This window comes from Anser brachyrhynchus (assembly GCF_964034855.1).
Source record: "Anser brachyrhynchus genome assembly, chromosome: 2".
In the NCBI taxonomy this organism is placed as follows: domain Eukaryota; kingdom Metazoa; phylum Chordata; class Aves; order Anseriformes; family Anatidae; genus Anser; species Anser brachyrhynchus.
Window position 1 is genome coordinate 72,568,905 of NC_137695.1, and position 15,947 is coordinate 72,584,851.

Sequence of the window (15,947 nt, forward strand, 5' to 3'; positions counted from 1 at the left end):
ACCAACTTTAGCTAGGATTTTGGATGTGAAGACAGCTTATCTTTTTTTTTTTTTGTAAATTCTCTCTGCTTCAGTTTCCCTTCACCCATCTGTACCTTTTTAAGGTGATTAGTTGGTTTAGAAAATGCTGTGTCAAATCTGTATCTTGCAACAGGAATGGCAGAAAGCTTCCGAGGCAGCAGAATGTACTAAACAAGCAAACAAACAAACAAAAAATCCATACAACAAAAGTACATAGCATGCATCCATTGTGAAATGATTGCTTTCCTAGGAGTCTATATACTTCTTCAGAAATGCTGCTATGCTGACAGTATTACTTTTTCTGCACTTACTTCTTAGGGAGACGTTAGTGGATTATTTTAAGAGGTCAAAATGCAATGTTATTGACAAAGTTCTTATAAATTTCCCCTGCTATTTCCAGTCATACAATGGATAGAACGTTAAAGGAAAGGAAGAAAATTTACTAAAATCATGCTAATCAAAGCCACTACTAGGGAGTCCAGAGCAATCCTAAAATGCAGAAATGCGACTTGACCGTAAGCAGCTGCAGCTAACCTCCATAACTAATAGGCAGGCAAGCAGCAATTTTCCTGTGGACAGTGTCCTGTTGACACTGTAAGTCCAGCATAGCACAGCTCAAGAGCATCATGAGCTAGGCAACATGTTTTGTGTCATTGTCCACCTCTTCACATGAAGGTCAGAAGAACTGGTAACGCCATGGAAGCTTTTAACATCTACAACACCAGGACCAACACTAGCACTGGTGCCTGAGCTCTTTAACTCAAGTTTTCTCTACATCTGTCTGTAACAGTTTGCATGCTCAAGTGGGAGAGCATGCTGTTGGCAGGAAGGACACTCCATTCTAGCCATGCATGTCTCAGGTGACTTTCCTTCAGCAAGATCATAAAACACAAGTTCTCAATGGGAATAACAAAAGCTGACATCAATAGTTACTTCAGAGTTTTAATCAGGATTTTTTTTAACAAATAATCAGAAGTTTAGATGAACATTCACTTATATGTTATCATAATTTTGAGCAGTTTTTAGGTAATGAAAATTCATGAAATACAGTGCAATTGGTTTATGTTGAAAGTCATTAACCCAGCCCTGACCTGGAGCATTAAGCAAATACAGTCAGCTTCAAGGGACAAAATTAATCCTGGAGTTATGCTTCCCATCAGTGCATTTCTGCAAACAGTTATCACTTAACCTTCCCAGAATTTCTGCTTTCAAATTTCCACCTCAATAGTGCCAGCTAGAAGTCCAAAATACCCAGCTAACTTATGTCTGACACCACAAGTAAACACCTCCAATACTCTCTATCTCCAGTTTAGATGTAATCTAAGCTAAGGTCAAGGATCTTCTCTTGGCCTCAGCCGTTTGCAGAGTTGGAAATTGAAGGTATTCAGACAAATGGCAATGTCAACTGCCCCACGGAAAGGTATTGCACAAAGACGAGCAGTTAAGACTGTGCATCCTTATTCATGGCTATGATTACTTCACCACGGATTCCATTTAAGGTATTTTCATTTTTAAGTTAAGCCAACCATCATTTCAGTGGAAGAGACAAGCTCCCTGCAGGACATCTTCTCATAGACAGGGAGGCACACCAGCATACATACCACCATTTGTTAGGTACCAAATCCATTTTAATAACACAACCCACGAGCCAGAAACCATTAAATCCCTCTTTCCAAAAACAGCTGCATGCAGCCCTCTGGGGTACTCAAAATCTGACTTGTGGCCGGAAATGCCTCTGCTTTGTAGCATTGTTACTCATTCCCGTCTTGAGCATCCACTTTGACTTCATCCTCTGCAGGTACTGCATATCACGCTGCTGAGCGAAGACTGCCCCTTCAGAGAGAAAGGAGGAAGGGAAAGAGGGATAAATGTTTGTAGGATCACTACTAAATTGCAAAACTGCTTATCTATCTCTTGAAATCAGCAGTTAGCTGTATGTTTTCTCTTCATACAGGCAAGTTCCTTTTCACTTCTCTCTTGGGAAAGGACAGTTTCCTCTGAACATCCACAACTGTGGTGAAGGGAAAAAGACATTCCAGTGTGGATATAGAACACGTCACTGCTCCCCAACTCAAAAAGTACTCCACCTGTCAAATAATGCTTTATGCTACATATTAAACATCAAGAGTAGTGGCTTTGACAGGCAGAGATGAGATTATTACCCTAGAAACCAAAAAATATTAGGAATTCACCAAATATCACAAATGTGCTGGTGAACTGAAGGGCTAGCACAGAAGCCGCAATGGATTTTAGACAAAACCGACTTCCTCTTCTGCTTGGACTGCAGGAATGAAAGGGAATTGAGTGGAAAACTAACTAAAACCCCACAAACATGAAACAAACCTGACTTACATTATTGTACTGTGATGATATCCTAGGATCTTATCACCTGCCAAAAGCTCAAATTGGCACCTACCTGTCTGGCTTGTCCAGCCCAAAGCTTTGTACTGCTGCAACACCCGACCCACTGCTTTCTTATTTTTGGCAACAGCCACTGTTCTTGACAGACCAAACCGTTGCTTGTAGTATCTCATTAAAGAACGATGACCCACTCTGGCACCTGTTCAGAGGAGGAGACATCTTACTACGCATAATAATGCAGTTTCTGAAATATGGTAGTTAAGCATATTGTGAAAATTGTGGAAAGTTCAAATGCCAAGAAATGCTTTTTAAAAGGCTAAGGCCTTAAGAAGAAAAACAAAAAATCTTTAGGACTATTATAAACTGAATGCAATTACTGTAAGGTTTGCTGTAGTGCACTTTACCTTAAGGAAAAACACCAAACCACCTCCAGACCCTGAAGAACACTCTTCAAGAGGGCCTTAGCTTAGATAACAAACAGGTAGTTATCAAAAAGATTTAATTAGGGGAATAAGCAGAATGGGAATGCTGTTTCAAATAACCACTGAAGACATCAGTGAAATTCAGGAAGATCTCCTTTCTGTAACTGCATGGTTAGCCACACTTTTCAGAATGGAAGGGCTGCAGTCCCCTCATACAAAAACACCAGAACAACAACAACGACAAAAATACGTAGGAGTGCCAAATTCTCAAATACTGTTACAAGGCAAGAGTAAGGTCATTTAAAGAAATTTGTTTCACTGAAGTAGTTTACTGAATCTGTTACCAGTGTACCTGCTACCACTCTGCAAAAAAACTACACTAGATAACCTAAGTTATAATCTCTCCATGTTGCACTAACGCAAGATAAGGAAACTCTTGCAGTGTTATCATGTGAATCACATGTTAATGAAGGGGTCAAGTAGCCAAAGGAACCCTGTGCCCCAAACCACATTTACATTAATGCTGAAGTTAAATTAAAGGAAAAAAAGGCAAGGAAAAAAAAAAAGAAAGAAAAAAAGGCTTCCAAGTTTGTTTAAGCTATTTTAGTATTTTCTGTAAAATGACAGACAGGTCTTTAAATTTTGTAGTGAAAATCATGTAAAGGGAAGACAAAACACCAAATGCACTTAATGCAAAATTACTTGCTCCCTTGCCAAACGAAAACACTTATCACAATGACTTCAAGTAACAGCTACACCTATGAGAAACCCAGAGAAAGTACATCTTAACACAGATCATGTGCCTACCTGAAGGAAGGATCAGCTCCATGGTGTCATCATCGTATTCCAAGTCTTTCTCTGCTGGGAGCTCTCCGGACACCTCCCCATCTTGCCCTTCCTTGTGATCAGGGTAACTGCTCCTAGAGAGGAGAAGCAGTATGTGTTTTACATGTGGCGAGCAGCCACAGCTATCCAGACCCATTACACAAAAGAACCGACATGTACAGCTACAGCAACCCACAACCACCATCATGTTTCACCTACCCTGATTTAAGAATTCTTCCCAGTAACACCTTTCCCTGAACAGAGGCTGAAGACAAGAACCTCCAAGTTCTATAGCCCAGTGTGGCTCTCCTGCTGCGCTCTTAACAGGTATTTATTTATTGTGAAAAGCCACCACCATATAACATAGCCCATCAGCTCTGCAGATCTATGGAGAGCATGCCAAGAAGCTCCCCATACCACCTGTAACCATAATAGTAGGCGTTTCTGAACAAAGTGATCACAGCTGAGGATAACTTCCAGAAGTCCAACAAGAGGCCTCTAAACCACAGCAGTGCTGTTTAACTCCAGCTACTTAAAAGAAAAAAAATCTACAGTAGATCTTAAAGCCTAAAAGGTAACATAAGTGATATTTCTATCCTTTTATGATCTTTGATGGACTGAAACCTAAACTCAGTAACAGCAAACATACAAAATAGAATTCCAAATACATTTCCACATAGGACTGATATTAGTGGTCACAGGAGAGGAGAACCCATCATGGTGTTATGCTAACCCAGAAAGGTGACAAAACAGCTACACAAAATAAGCATCAAAACAGAAACAGGACCGAATTTTAAAAACTAATAATAAGAGATTGTGATGTGATGTAACGTTTAACTGTTCTTTTGTCTGCCGTCTGCTGTGCTCCACTGAAAGAAGTGTCCTCACCTGAAATCATAGAAGTCTGCAAATTCCAATGCTGCATCTCCATCTGTGAAGAGTTTGCAGTGGCTTTTGTCGTTCATGTGAGCCTGTACTGCTTCCGTGGAGTAGAAGGACTTCCCCTTTTCATTACACCAGATGCAGATTTTCCCAACACCAATTTTCTCTCCTGCAGATAAAATTGACACTTTTATTGGTTCCTACTCAATAATTAACATTTCAGTGATGTGGCCTTCTGAGCTTGAAGGCAGAGAGACTGAGGAAGAACCCTGAGTCCTTCATCTCCAGAAAAGCCCTGCTGTTCCTATGCCTTGATCATACGGCTCCATCGGGGACAAAGTCTGTGCATTTAAAGAATTCATGTGACTAGGTATGGATCATTACGTATACTCAATAAAACATTTCAAGCTTCCATTACAACTTCCTATCTGATACTCCAGTAGTATTTTATGCTCATCACTATCACATTAGACAACACACTAGACATTCTTTGCCTAGCTTTCAGCTCTGTCTCACTGGCATTGTCAACAGATGAGGCAAACACTTATGACTCATTAGGTATTCAGAACCTCCCCCAGTATAAGATGGCTCAAATGCACACTACAGTAACTGAGTTTTGTCCTAAATTTCATGTTACCTGAAAAACTCTCTCAGCATTAGAAAACCATGCAAGACCTACAGGGTACGTGGCCACGTGTTTGCTCAGTAGGGTTTCCTCTCACTCTCCCTGGAAAACCCACGGACCTCACCATGATCAAAATACTGAACTAGACAGCTTCCCAATTTCACACATACACAAAAAACCACCACTACCACCAAAACACATTTTAAGTTGTATCCAAGTGAAAATAAGCAGTAACAGTCTATAATTATCCATGTTAAAATCAAAGATTTACAGGCATACCCAAGTACTTAATTAGTCCCCTGAGATCCACAAGGTACTCTATGTCTGGAATGAAGAAACTGTGAACTTTTGTCATATGGGCCACATTCTTCATGAGAGATCTTGAATGGTGGGAACAGAACAAGCAGTCTGTAACTGGTATGGCCCCGACAGCAGGAGCACTTCCAGCTTCTGCCTGCTCCTCCTCCTCTTCTCCCACGCTTTCCATCTCTTCATCAGAGCCAATGTCTTCATCAGAATCCATATCCTCCCAGCCTTTTCAATGGAAAATTAAGAAAGATTTATTTACTTGATTATTTCTTCCAAGCAGAACAGTTCCCAAATAAGTTAAAAAATAGTTTTCAGAAAATACTGCATTATCTATTCTTACAGCTAAGTACCACATGCTTATTTCCAGGTGCAAGGTTTTATCATTTCCAGTAAAACAACTTTTTTTGTAAAACACATAGCAAAGCTCAAGACTGGTCATAAAAAAAGCTGGCAGGTCTCAAATTTTTCCCCTCCATTTTCTCAACTATTAACTTAATTGCAGTTTCAAGACCTTTAATTTAATTCGCTACAGCACAAGAACACATGCATGCCTCATTAAAAACAATACAACTCCATCAGAAACACGGAAATACTCATTTCCAGCAGTGACTTAGCAGCGAGGGAAAACACACTCCTGTTCACACATACTTCTTTAACCAAGGAGAAGAACAAGCCACTTCTCACAGTTACCCAAGATTTAATAATAATTTTACATGCTTGCAAGATTTCTGCAGCTCTCAATGAAGGCTACAAGCAACAGAGCATTCCCCACAGGTACTGACAGTAGGCTTCAGGACTCATCAGGAAGGGCTTTAACTCCACAGGGAAATGCTATTTCTTAACTTTATTTTGACCTTTTGTAAATTCACAGGGCCACTGCCAAACATGATAGACGTTTAAAACCAACAGCAGCAGAGTACACTTCATCTACATCCTTAATCAGCTGTCAGATGCACTATTAGCTAATTATCATTTGAAAAAAAAAAAAAAAGCTAGTGAACCAGGAATCTGGTTATATGGGTAGAGGGATCTAGAAATCTTTTTCAAAGAGGGCAGATGTGGCACAGAGAGCATTTCCCACTTCTCGCTCCCACTGCTCCAACTGCCATGGCACACAGTGTTTGAGAACAGGCAAAGGGACACTCCCCAGTGCTGCAGGCTGCTAATTAAAGATCTTTGCTACAGGATATAGTTTAATGATTTTAATGAAACTGAATTAACAGGACATGTAAGGAACACTCCTGGACAAATACTTAAAAGGCAAATTAACACTGGGAAACCTACTGAGATTTAGCATCACAATTTATGACAAATACATTAATACAAAACTAGTGCAAGCTGCCTTCTTCTTTAGATGCTAAGATCCACGTTCAGCAGCATACATTTCTTCTCCTGTAGAAGAACAATTCTATTCTACACACAGATTCCCCAGAGACTGCAACTTAAACTTCACCAGCATAAAAATACTGTAACAGACGTAGTAACATGCCACAATGGTTTCAGTACTGAGGTTGGAATAGTATGTTCCCATTTCATTCACTCCTGGCCCCCCTGCCGCTGTTTAATCACCCCATTCTAATGCTCTAAGAGATGCCTTTGTGGCCTGCACTGTAAGCTACAGCACTGAAAATGTCTAGGTTAAAAATAACCCCTCCTGGGAGTCCTGAAGCTCTGATTATTTCAGTTGTCCACTTCCCAGGCCAGCCCTCAGCAAACAGCTGTATCCACACAAGTGATGAGGGTGGCACAGCAGGAACAGGCAGCTGGGGCAGCAACTCTTAAACTATTTTTATTATAGATGCCAATGTGCTGAGAAATTATGCCACAGAGCAGCAGGCTATGGAGCAAACTTCCACCTCCGATCTTGATGGGCAGTGAAAAACAGAAGCCCCACTCCCATCTCTTCTCAACAGATCAGTAAAGTGAACCATGGTACAAATAATCATGATTGGATTTTTGTTCATTTCATCTATTTTTCAGAAGCAGTTTCAGGGTAACCTTCTGTGTTGGCCCCGGAATTCCCCTGGGACTTCACACAGGAAACAGTGCTCAGGTTAGCAGTGCTTATATCCAGCCCTTGCACGTGTTAGTATCTTGCACAGCTGGCTGATCACACACTGTAACATGGAGTCCCTAACTGCAAGCATGGACCAGCCTTAAATCCTCTGTTCAGATGAAAACTTAATCAACGGGAAGACCTCATGTAATTAAAAAAGCTGCACTACTAAAGGAAACAAAAGGAGACTTTCACGCAAAACCAACTACACAGCTTATACCCAGCTACCTGTCATCAGCCTGTTTACTGCCTTACCTTCTTCTGTATCCTCCTCTTCCTCCGCCTGTTGTTTGGCCAGCTTCTTTGCTTGTTGTTCAAACCACTGCAGACGTGGAGGTTTTTCAGATCGTTCTCTACTCTGCAACTGACTGGTGCTTTCCATGGAAACTGGAGAGCTGCTTGCATTATTAGGAGGTAAAGGTGTTTTCTTTGGTGATGAAGATGGCTGAGCTCTGATGGCTTGCTGTATAGCTGCGTTCATTTCATCTTTGTTCACACTCTCCAGGGCAAGCCCCTTTTCCAGGTTCTTTTCATTCAGTATTTTCACCTTCTTGCTGACAGCTTGAACAGCTTTCTTCTCCAACTCCAGGTGCTTCTTAGACTTCAGGTGATTCTCATAGGCATTGAAGGTGGAGAACCTCTTGCTGCAAACTGTGCAGTAGGTGGCAGTGACTTTGTTCTGCTCCTCTGCTACCGCTCTCTGCGCTAGGACTCTCTCTTGGAAATTCTCGGCGGTGACAGGAGGCATATCAGCAACCTTGCGCTTCAGATTGTATCTGTGCCAGTCGGTTTTGTAATGGGCACGCTGAATGTCAGCATCCTTGAAAGCCACGCGGCAAGTGATACACGTGTAGGTTGCCATTACTAGAAAGTGGGGAAAAAATAATAGTCACACTAATAAACAACCAGCAGCATAACAGATACAGTTCTGGTACAAAATAACATTTATTAAACACCAACATTAGCAAATGGCATGTTACCTACTAGGACAATCAAAATACAGAATCATAGAATGGCTGGGGTTGGAAGGGACCTTAAAGATCATCTAACTCCAACCCCCAAAGGCTCACATGTAGCTATGAGAAATTATGGGTACCACAGCAGCACCTCAATATCCCAGCTCTGGACTCAGCACCTGCTGTGCTTGCAAGGCCTCAGAGACAGATTGAGATGGAAGCTCCCAGCCTTAATAACAGTACTTCAAAAGCTCTGCCCCTTTTTACTGAAGACCAGAAAGTACAGGTTCCCATCAGGCTTGTATTCTTCTAACTACAGGCTTTCGAAGAGATTGGCAAACTAAGGGTAAAAACAGAAAACCTACTTGCACACCTGTTTTCAGTTTTCCACAATCCCGTCAGACAGAAGAAAAAATCATCCCATTTAAAAATAAAAACCTTTCAGTTATTCTGGAGCAGTGCATGTGCAGCTGACAGCACTCTTTGTCCCGCAGAACTGTTAACCCAGAGGTGTTAACCTGGTGTCTTACCCAGATCGAGTGCTCAAAGACACTGCTACCCACCAGGAAGCGAAGAAAGATCAGGGGTAGCAGTGCCGTAGGAGTGCCTTTGCAGTGCCTCATCAATGCTGAGCTGCATTGCCGGGGCTGTCACGGGACAACTGGAGGGTAGAGACCTCTCATTGATGCCCTCCTTTCCAAAGCCAAAAGCCACACATTACCTTCCTCCTCAGTGCTTAATGAAACTTGATTTAAAACAAAGCCAAAACAAAGCAGGTGACGGAATCTCTTGACCATCTTAAAAGCAAAGAGCAATGAAATGTGTTCTCACTGGAGATCACTAAAAGTACCCCCATGTTTTAATTGATTTAGAAAAAACATGGTTTAAACTCGGGGGGGGAAGGAGGAAGGTAAGTAATAGGTCATGAGGAATGCGGTCTGAACAGCAGCTGCTCCCAGAAGAGCGAAGCAATGGTGAAAGGCACGTACCAAGAGAGCTGGAAGGTTCTGCCTGGGACAGCAGCTCCCCAGAGAACTGGGCTCCTCCTGACTTACTGCTCGCTCTGTCCGTAATCCTGCAGTGGCAGAAAATACGTTAACAGAAAATAGCGGCCATACTATTTCACGTGAAATACAGCTGACGCGTGTCGCACCGAGCGGACGTTTACCATCACAGAGCAGAGCACACTCTCTGCCTCCCCAGGAGTCCCAATCGCTCTCTGAAGCGTCTCCCTCCCGCCCACACCACGAACGAAGCGCCGAGTTTTCCCTCATATATGAGGGGGGAGGGGGAAGGGGGTTAAGGAAAGTAAACGCCGTGTGGCTTGACGGGCCTCACCCCAAGGGCCGGAGCCCTGCCCGCCCGGCCTGCTGCTCCCTGCGGAGCCCTCCCCGCGCCGGTCCCCGCCGCCACCCGCCGGCCGGGCCTGGGCCCGTTCCCCGTCCCTGCGCCGGGCCGGGCCGCAAGGCCCCGGGGCGGGAGCTGGGCCCGGGGCCGCTGTCAGGCCCGTCCCGTCCTGTCCCGCTCCCACAGCCCGCACCTGCGAGGGGACCCGTCCGTGTCCGTGTCCGTGTCCGTGTCCGTCCCGGTGCCGGCCGCGCTCCACCACCAGGAAGGGCCGGGCCCGGCCGCCACCTTCCGCGGGGTGGGACCGGGCCGGCCCCACCATGCCGCCCCCTGCCGCCGCGGCGGCCACATCTCAGCTCCTGGGCAGCAACGTGTGACACCCAGCTCTGCCCCCGGACAGCGAGGTGGCAAGGTGGCACCGCCGGGGCACGAGCGAGGTGTTTGTTCAGGAGGAGCCCCACCCCACCGAGCACTGCCGCGCATCAGGGGAAGGAAAGGAACAAAGGACGGAGCGGCAAACATCTGCGTGTTTTTTTCCACCCCCTTGTCTCGGGAACAAACATACAGTTGGATACAATGAAAGATAAAAACTAACACATATTTATTAAATGGTTTTACAAACAATCAATATAATAATTCCATGTTTACAAAATAGTAATCAAGCTAGGTAAAGTGCTGCAAAATATTTTAAATAAAGACATTTTGTAATTTTCCAGTTTCTGGTTACCTGTCGAGGTGTTACAGACTGTTAACTGCTCTTAAGCTAAGAACAAGCACTTGGACTACAGTGAATTTGTTCTGAACGCTTAGGTGAACAGTCTGGAAAAGTGCAAAACAAACAAAAAGCAAGTAAAACAAGTACTGTCTTGTATCCTATTACTTTCGGTTAAAATTATTTCCCCTCCTCCTCTGTGTAGAATGATTTTGTTTTCAAAAGCAAGACTCGTAGTAAATGTCTAGCACATGCACAAGGAGAAGTGCTCTGCATTGAAAAGTGCTTTTATTCTGGACTTAATGCATGTAAGGCCACCAATTCAGTATTGATTACTCAGATGTAATAGCGCACAGGGAAATTTTGTGAGTACGAAGGAGTGAGCTGCATCCCACAGACCCTGCCCTAACACACGTAGCTTTCTCCAGGTGCGGGTACATGAAGAAGCCACTGAAAGGCAAGGAGGAACGTGAACCATGCGACTGGAGGCAGAGGATGCAGAGCTGCATGCACGTGGGCAGCTCCTGCATCGCACAGATCCCACGAGATCACGCTTGGCATTACCTCCTGGTCGCTTGCTCACACGTCCATGCTCTGTGATCCACAGCCTCCACGCTGATTGTGCTGGTTTTTGCCTGGAAATTGTCTGAAAGCAGGCCTCCTATGTAACAAAAGCACGTTCCAAAGCCATGGCCTATCCCATACTCACTTGCCCTTTTTCCTGCCTTACTTTTTTTAATTTTGGAAGATGATGGCAACACTTCGTTGCGAAGACTTTGGGACCACTGGCAGATTACGTGACAGGCATTTGTACGTAACAGCTACATCGCGGCTGCTGTTAGAATACAGCAAAATGAAAGTTTCTCATGTGATTTCCAACTAAACATGGTGTGGAAGGGATTTCACAAAGGGGAGAAATGTTTTCTTTGTGTTCTGCTTTCCAACTATTGGCAGTGGAATGTATTGTGTCTGAGCAAAGGGTTTCTTACCTGCGCTTACTTAGGAGGGTAGGGGTAATTTTCCATAAAAACTAAGCATCTTTCCACTATCTTAGGAGGAATAGTAAGTGTTAGAGAATTACCTCCTTTCACAGTATTTAGGGGCTTGAATAAAAAAAAAAATACCATGTAATCAACTACCATGAAAACAGACAAAATTCAAGACAGGCAAATAAGTAATTAATTATGTCCCTAAGCTTTAATGATTTGCTTGCTCAAGTTTTGCTTTTACTTTCCAAAAAAAAAAGTGACTCATACTTTATTGAAGAAAAATGGATCTGTTTTTCTATGTTGAAACCAGAAAATGGATCACTTACAAAAAGTCTGAGAAACTCCTCCAACTGCTTATCCTTCTTGATCTAATTATTCTAGAAGAGCACCCCTGTGTTAGGTACTTTTATAACCACAGCATTCTTCATAAAACAACAATAAAGTGCACGCTGTTGCGATGCCACCACCGACAGCTAGTTCGCATGTCTCATCCACCCGCTTCAGCAAAGCTCGCTAAGCGCTGCTGCCTCTCCAGTTCTCCCCGTCCTGGCGCCTGTTGCATCTTCTGGCACCAGCGAGTGCCCTTGTTCGGGAAGCACACTTGGCCTAGGTACCCTGCAAAGTCTTGTCAGCAACTTGGAAGTTGTACTCTTCTTAATATATAGATTGTCCTATACATGCAGCAAGGAGACAACATTTTTAACTTGTCTGAGAAACTTAAATGGCCTTTGAACTTACTGATTTTTCAGCAAAAGCCTCTTTTGTTTTTGTTTTTCCAAATGGGAAGGACAGACTTGGGGAAATTGAAAAGGAAACTTAACAACTAACAGTATGAAAGCGATATGGCCACATTTCTAAAATAATTTCCAGAAACTTGTTTTTAATGTTAAGATGTTACCATTTCAAAAGCTGCATCTTCTGGGATCTATATCTGGCATCTGCTTATTTCAAAATGGATTGGATAATGAAGGCACAGGCTCACTTTTTTACCGGTAAAGGACAGCAAACACAATCAATATGCATTACTGACACAAAAACACAAGCAACGATAAAGCCAGTGTCAAAAATTATCAGCATCTTTTCTTCAGCTACAATCTGTTTGGCCATCTGCCTACTTTTTCACCTCAGGGAAAAAAAAAAAAAAAGAATGGAGTTAAACACAGGTTTACCTACACATATATGTTAGTGAACGTTTTTACACTCCGTTGCTGTACTTTCTGAGGGTCCTGGATGACAGTATTCACCTCTTAAAATGCCAGCAAATGGAAAATTACTTGAGTAGTAGTAGCAGCTGACATGGTCCCTCGACTCTGCTAACTGTTTACATCACATTAGAAAAACTAGCTTTACTTCTTCCTACTTCTTTGATTACTATTGCTTGGTATTACAATTTGATTATATTAAAGGTGAACAAAAAAGCCCTACGAAAAATCAAACAAGTAACCTGCTTAAGATCCCATGCCATTCACTGAGCACACATGGAGTTTAAAATGGCAAATAATTTAAACAAGTTCATTTTTATTTTACTAATTTACGTGCCAAGAGGATTCTGAGTGATTTCTATAGCGAATGACCGCACTGAATACTTCAAGTGTATTAAGAGATCCAGCTTGCAATACAACTTTTGTTGCAAGTGATGGCAGCTGTTCCAGGGAAAAAAAACAAAAACAAACAAAAAATAACAAAACAAAACAAAAACAAAAACCAACCCCACAGAATCTTGAATTACAGAAGTGGCAGCTAAAAAAGCCCTTCTCTTTGCCTCTCTTATATCTTCCCTACTCCAAACAATAACTACCCCACCTGCTCCCCAAAAGGCTGTTCAGTTTACATATTAACTCTTAAATATAAAAATGTATTGGCTGACTTTACACAGGCAATACTGCCAAGGACCAGACTCTATCACGGAACACAGCAGGTGGTCAGTCAAATAGCGTGCCACATTACAACTCTACAAGCCTAAAACAGCAAAAAACTTGGAAATGCATCACCATATCCAAAATAATTCAAAGGTTTTAAGTGTTAAATCAAGTCCTCTGATGATAGTGTTGCACAGAGTTAAACTAGAGTTCTGCTGGTTAACGTGTTCATAAATAGTAGATGCACTATACCTAATGATAACTGTAGGGCTCCGTACATTTCAGTATGATTGAAGGAGGCAAGACTTAATCTCACTGCAATCCTCTGATAACTCATCCTTGCTGTGTGAACCATTATGACTGCCAACCACGGTTGGCAACTGAGAGTAAATAAATTGCTGATGTTGAAACTTTGGCTAAGGACCCCAAAATGTATGTTTGGCAAAAAGATTAAAAAAAACCCTCTTCCCCAAACCTTTTGAACAACTGACCTCCAACACTCATCTGCAACCAAACAGTGGATAGATAATTCATTTCCATGCTATTACATTGAGGTTTAACTACCAGAAACATTAAACTATCAGTATCAGCTGATATTTATCCTGTTAATTCACTCTGCATAAGGGAAATTATTACAACACATCTAAAGTGATAGTTAAAGCTTACAGCTCAGAATTTTCCTTTTTTGCATTTGATTTTGTGTGTGTTTTGTGTTTCATTTCTTCTGTGTCACCAACTGCAATTCCCAGGTTAATGATTTCCAAGCAAATTTGAAAGGAAGCCTGAAGACTTCTTTTTCTCCTGGGATTCTGCTTCTTGGCCTTGTGAAAGTCCCAATTCTTTCTCAATCTGCTCAAGCTCAGACTGGTCAAGCAGTTCAAAATCATCAGCTTCCTCCGTGTCTGTCTCTTCACTCAAACTGGGCACCGCATGTGAGGGAGCTTGCTGTGCAGACTGCAACTGGTCTTTGATGGCAGCAGACACTGCAGCTGCGATGACATCCCCAGCAATTCCACTCATTAAATTAAAGGTTTGGTCACTGGTCAAAGGCAAGGAGAGCCCTGCAGTGGATGGTCTCTCTTTACTCTGTCTGGAAGAATGATCCACCTTGAAATATGTTTGTTCTTTTTTTCTTTTTTGCTGGATGGGCATGCCAATGCTTGAGTCATCATCATCATTTGTTCCTGCACCATTTTCTAAGGAAGGGAATTCTGAGAGATCTCTAGCAAAAGCTTCCTCGTGATCACTAGGTCGGTCAAAATCTATTACACAGGATTGACAGAAGGAAACAGTGTTAGCAAACAAAAAACGCTTCCCCAAAAAAGCAGCCAAGTGTAAAAATGCAGTTAGTAAATTTTCCTTTGAATACATTTACTATTCTGTAGTCTTCTGTAATCTTAATGCAGAGAAGCATTATCTTACATTTAAAATAAAATAAAAATCTAGTACTTCAAATCAACTGGTATCAGCCTGACTTTGAATTTGGATTCATATTTTGTGTGAAAATCATTCCAATCCCAAAAAAAAGAGAAGTAACACAAGCATTCAGTTACATTTCCCATTTCAGTGACTCCACATTAAAATTTTCTACCTAAAGTCAATTCGCAATATTTATGTAGAGATTTGGAAAAAGTGCTTGAGAATGACTCTTTCCAATAATACTTGAGGAAAAAAGTGGTATTTAGCTGTATAAAAAGCAACCCATGCAAATCTTCAGCACAGACAGTTCTAAATACACCAACCACCTAAAGTGCTAAAATTTATAATGTGGGAAGTCTTTAAACTCCTTTTCTTCACTATATATATATATATATATATATATATTACAAATACGTCTATATGATGGTATTACAAATTTTTAATAAGCTTTTAAACAGTTTAATAAACTTTTAATAACATGTTTAAATAAAGATATAAAAACAATGTAAAGACTTAATTCATAAATTTTTGCTTTCATGTTCAATGCTTGTACTAAATAGAAGAGAAAAAATGGGAACTCTACAGATTACCGGTATGGTTTCATGTTTCAAAAGGATAAAAAGCAGAATGTAAACAAATAAAAGATTGGATTTTAATGACTGTTTTAATAGTATGTTATTAGAAATGTGGAAAACATATTGATTACAATACATGGCCTGTGGAATATGCCTTAATGAGCATAAGGTAATACTTTGGTCTAGTAGACAGTGTATGAATGTAAAAATAAAATATAATCAATTTGAACTTACTTCCTATGAAAACAAGCAATATGAGCTTTCACAAGAGCTAAGGAAATGAATCCTAAAAATGTCTGACACATCAATTTCATCAATTTTCCCATTTTCTTTGGGAAAAAACAGTCTCGAAAGGTGAGGAAGAAGGGTTACGCTGTCTGCAGAGTGGTGGCTCAAATGCACAGAGCTTTGACAGGAGATGAGACAGTCCTCGGGTGCATCCCATCTGGTCTTGTACTTGTGTGCATGTCCAATTTGCTGAAGGGCTCCGTAGGGGAGAAGAGTGGATGTTTATTTTTAACTTAGCAAGGCCTTTAATACAGTTTCACACATTATCCTTACAGCGTAATTGGTGAGTGAACTGGGTTGG

At 41.7% G+C, this 15,947-nt stretch overlaps 2 protein-coding genes across 6 annotated transcripts in view; both read right to left on the reverse strand.

Moving 5' to 3' along the window:
- Positions 1-950: 950 nt before the first annotated feature.
- Positions 951-10,154, reverse strand: ZNF622 (zinc finger protein 622). 2 transcript variants are annotated; one of them, XM_080580214.1, is made up of 8 exons: positions 9,998-10,154; positions 9,447-9,532; positions 7,757-8,365; positions 5,416-5,670; positions 4,518-4,680; positions 3,612-3,724; positions 2,438-2,581; positions 951-1,854 (listed from the first exon to the last, which is right to left on the reverse strand). In XM_080580214.1, the coding sequence occupies exons 3-8, from the start codon at positions 8,361-8,363 to the stop codon at positions 1,727-1,729; spliced, it is 1,410 nt and encodes a 469-aa protein (XP_080436340.1). In that variant the 5' UTR covers positions 8,364-8,365; positions 9,447-9,532; positions 9,998-10,154; the 3' UTR covers positions 951-1,726. The 2 variants fall into 2 exon arrangements, with proteins under 2 accessions (XP_080436340.1, XP_080436341.1); XM_080580215.1 differs by lacking the exon at positions 9,998-10,154 and adding an exon at positions 9,626-9,679.
- A 229-nt stretch (positions 10,155-10,383) lies between these two features.
- Positions 10,384-15,947, reverse strand: part of RETREG1 (reticulophagy regulator 1) — a 65,326-nt gene continuing 59,762 nt past the window's right edge. For 3 of the 4 annotated variants that reach the window (XM_080580217.1, XM_080580216.1, XM_080580219.1), the window contains one exon: positions 10,384-14,626. In XM_080580217.1, the coding sequence (XP_080436343.1) occupies positions 14,115-14,626 (512 nt within the window). In that variant the 3' untranslated portion in view covers positions 10,384-14,114. The other variant, XM_080580218.1, reaches the window with a different exon arrangement.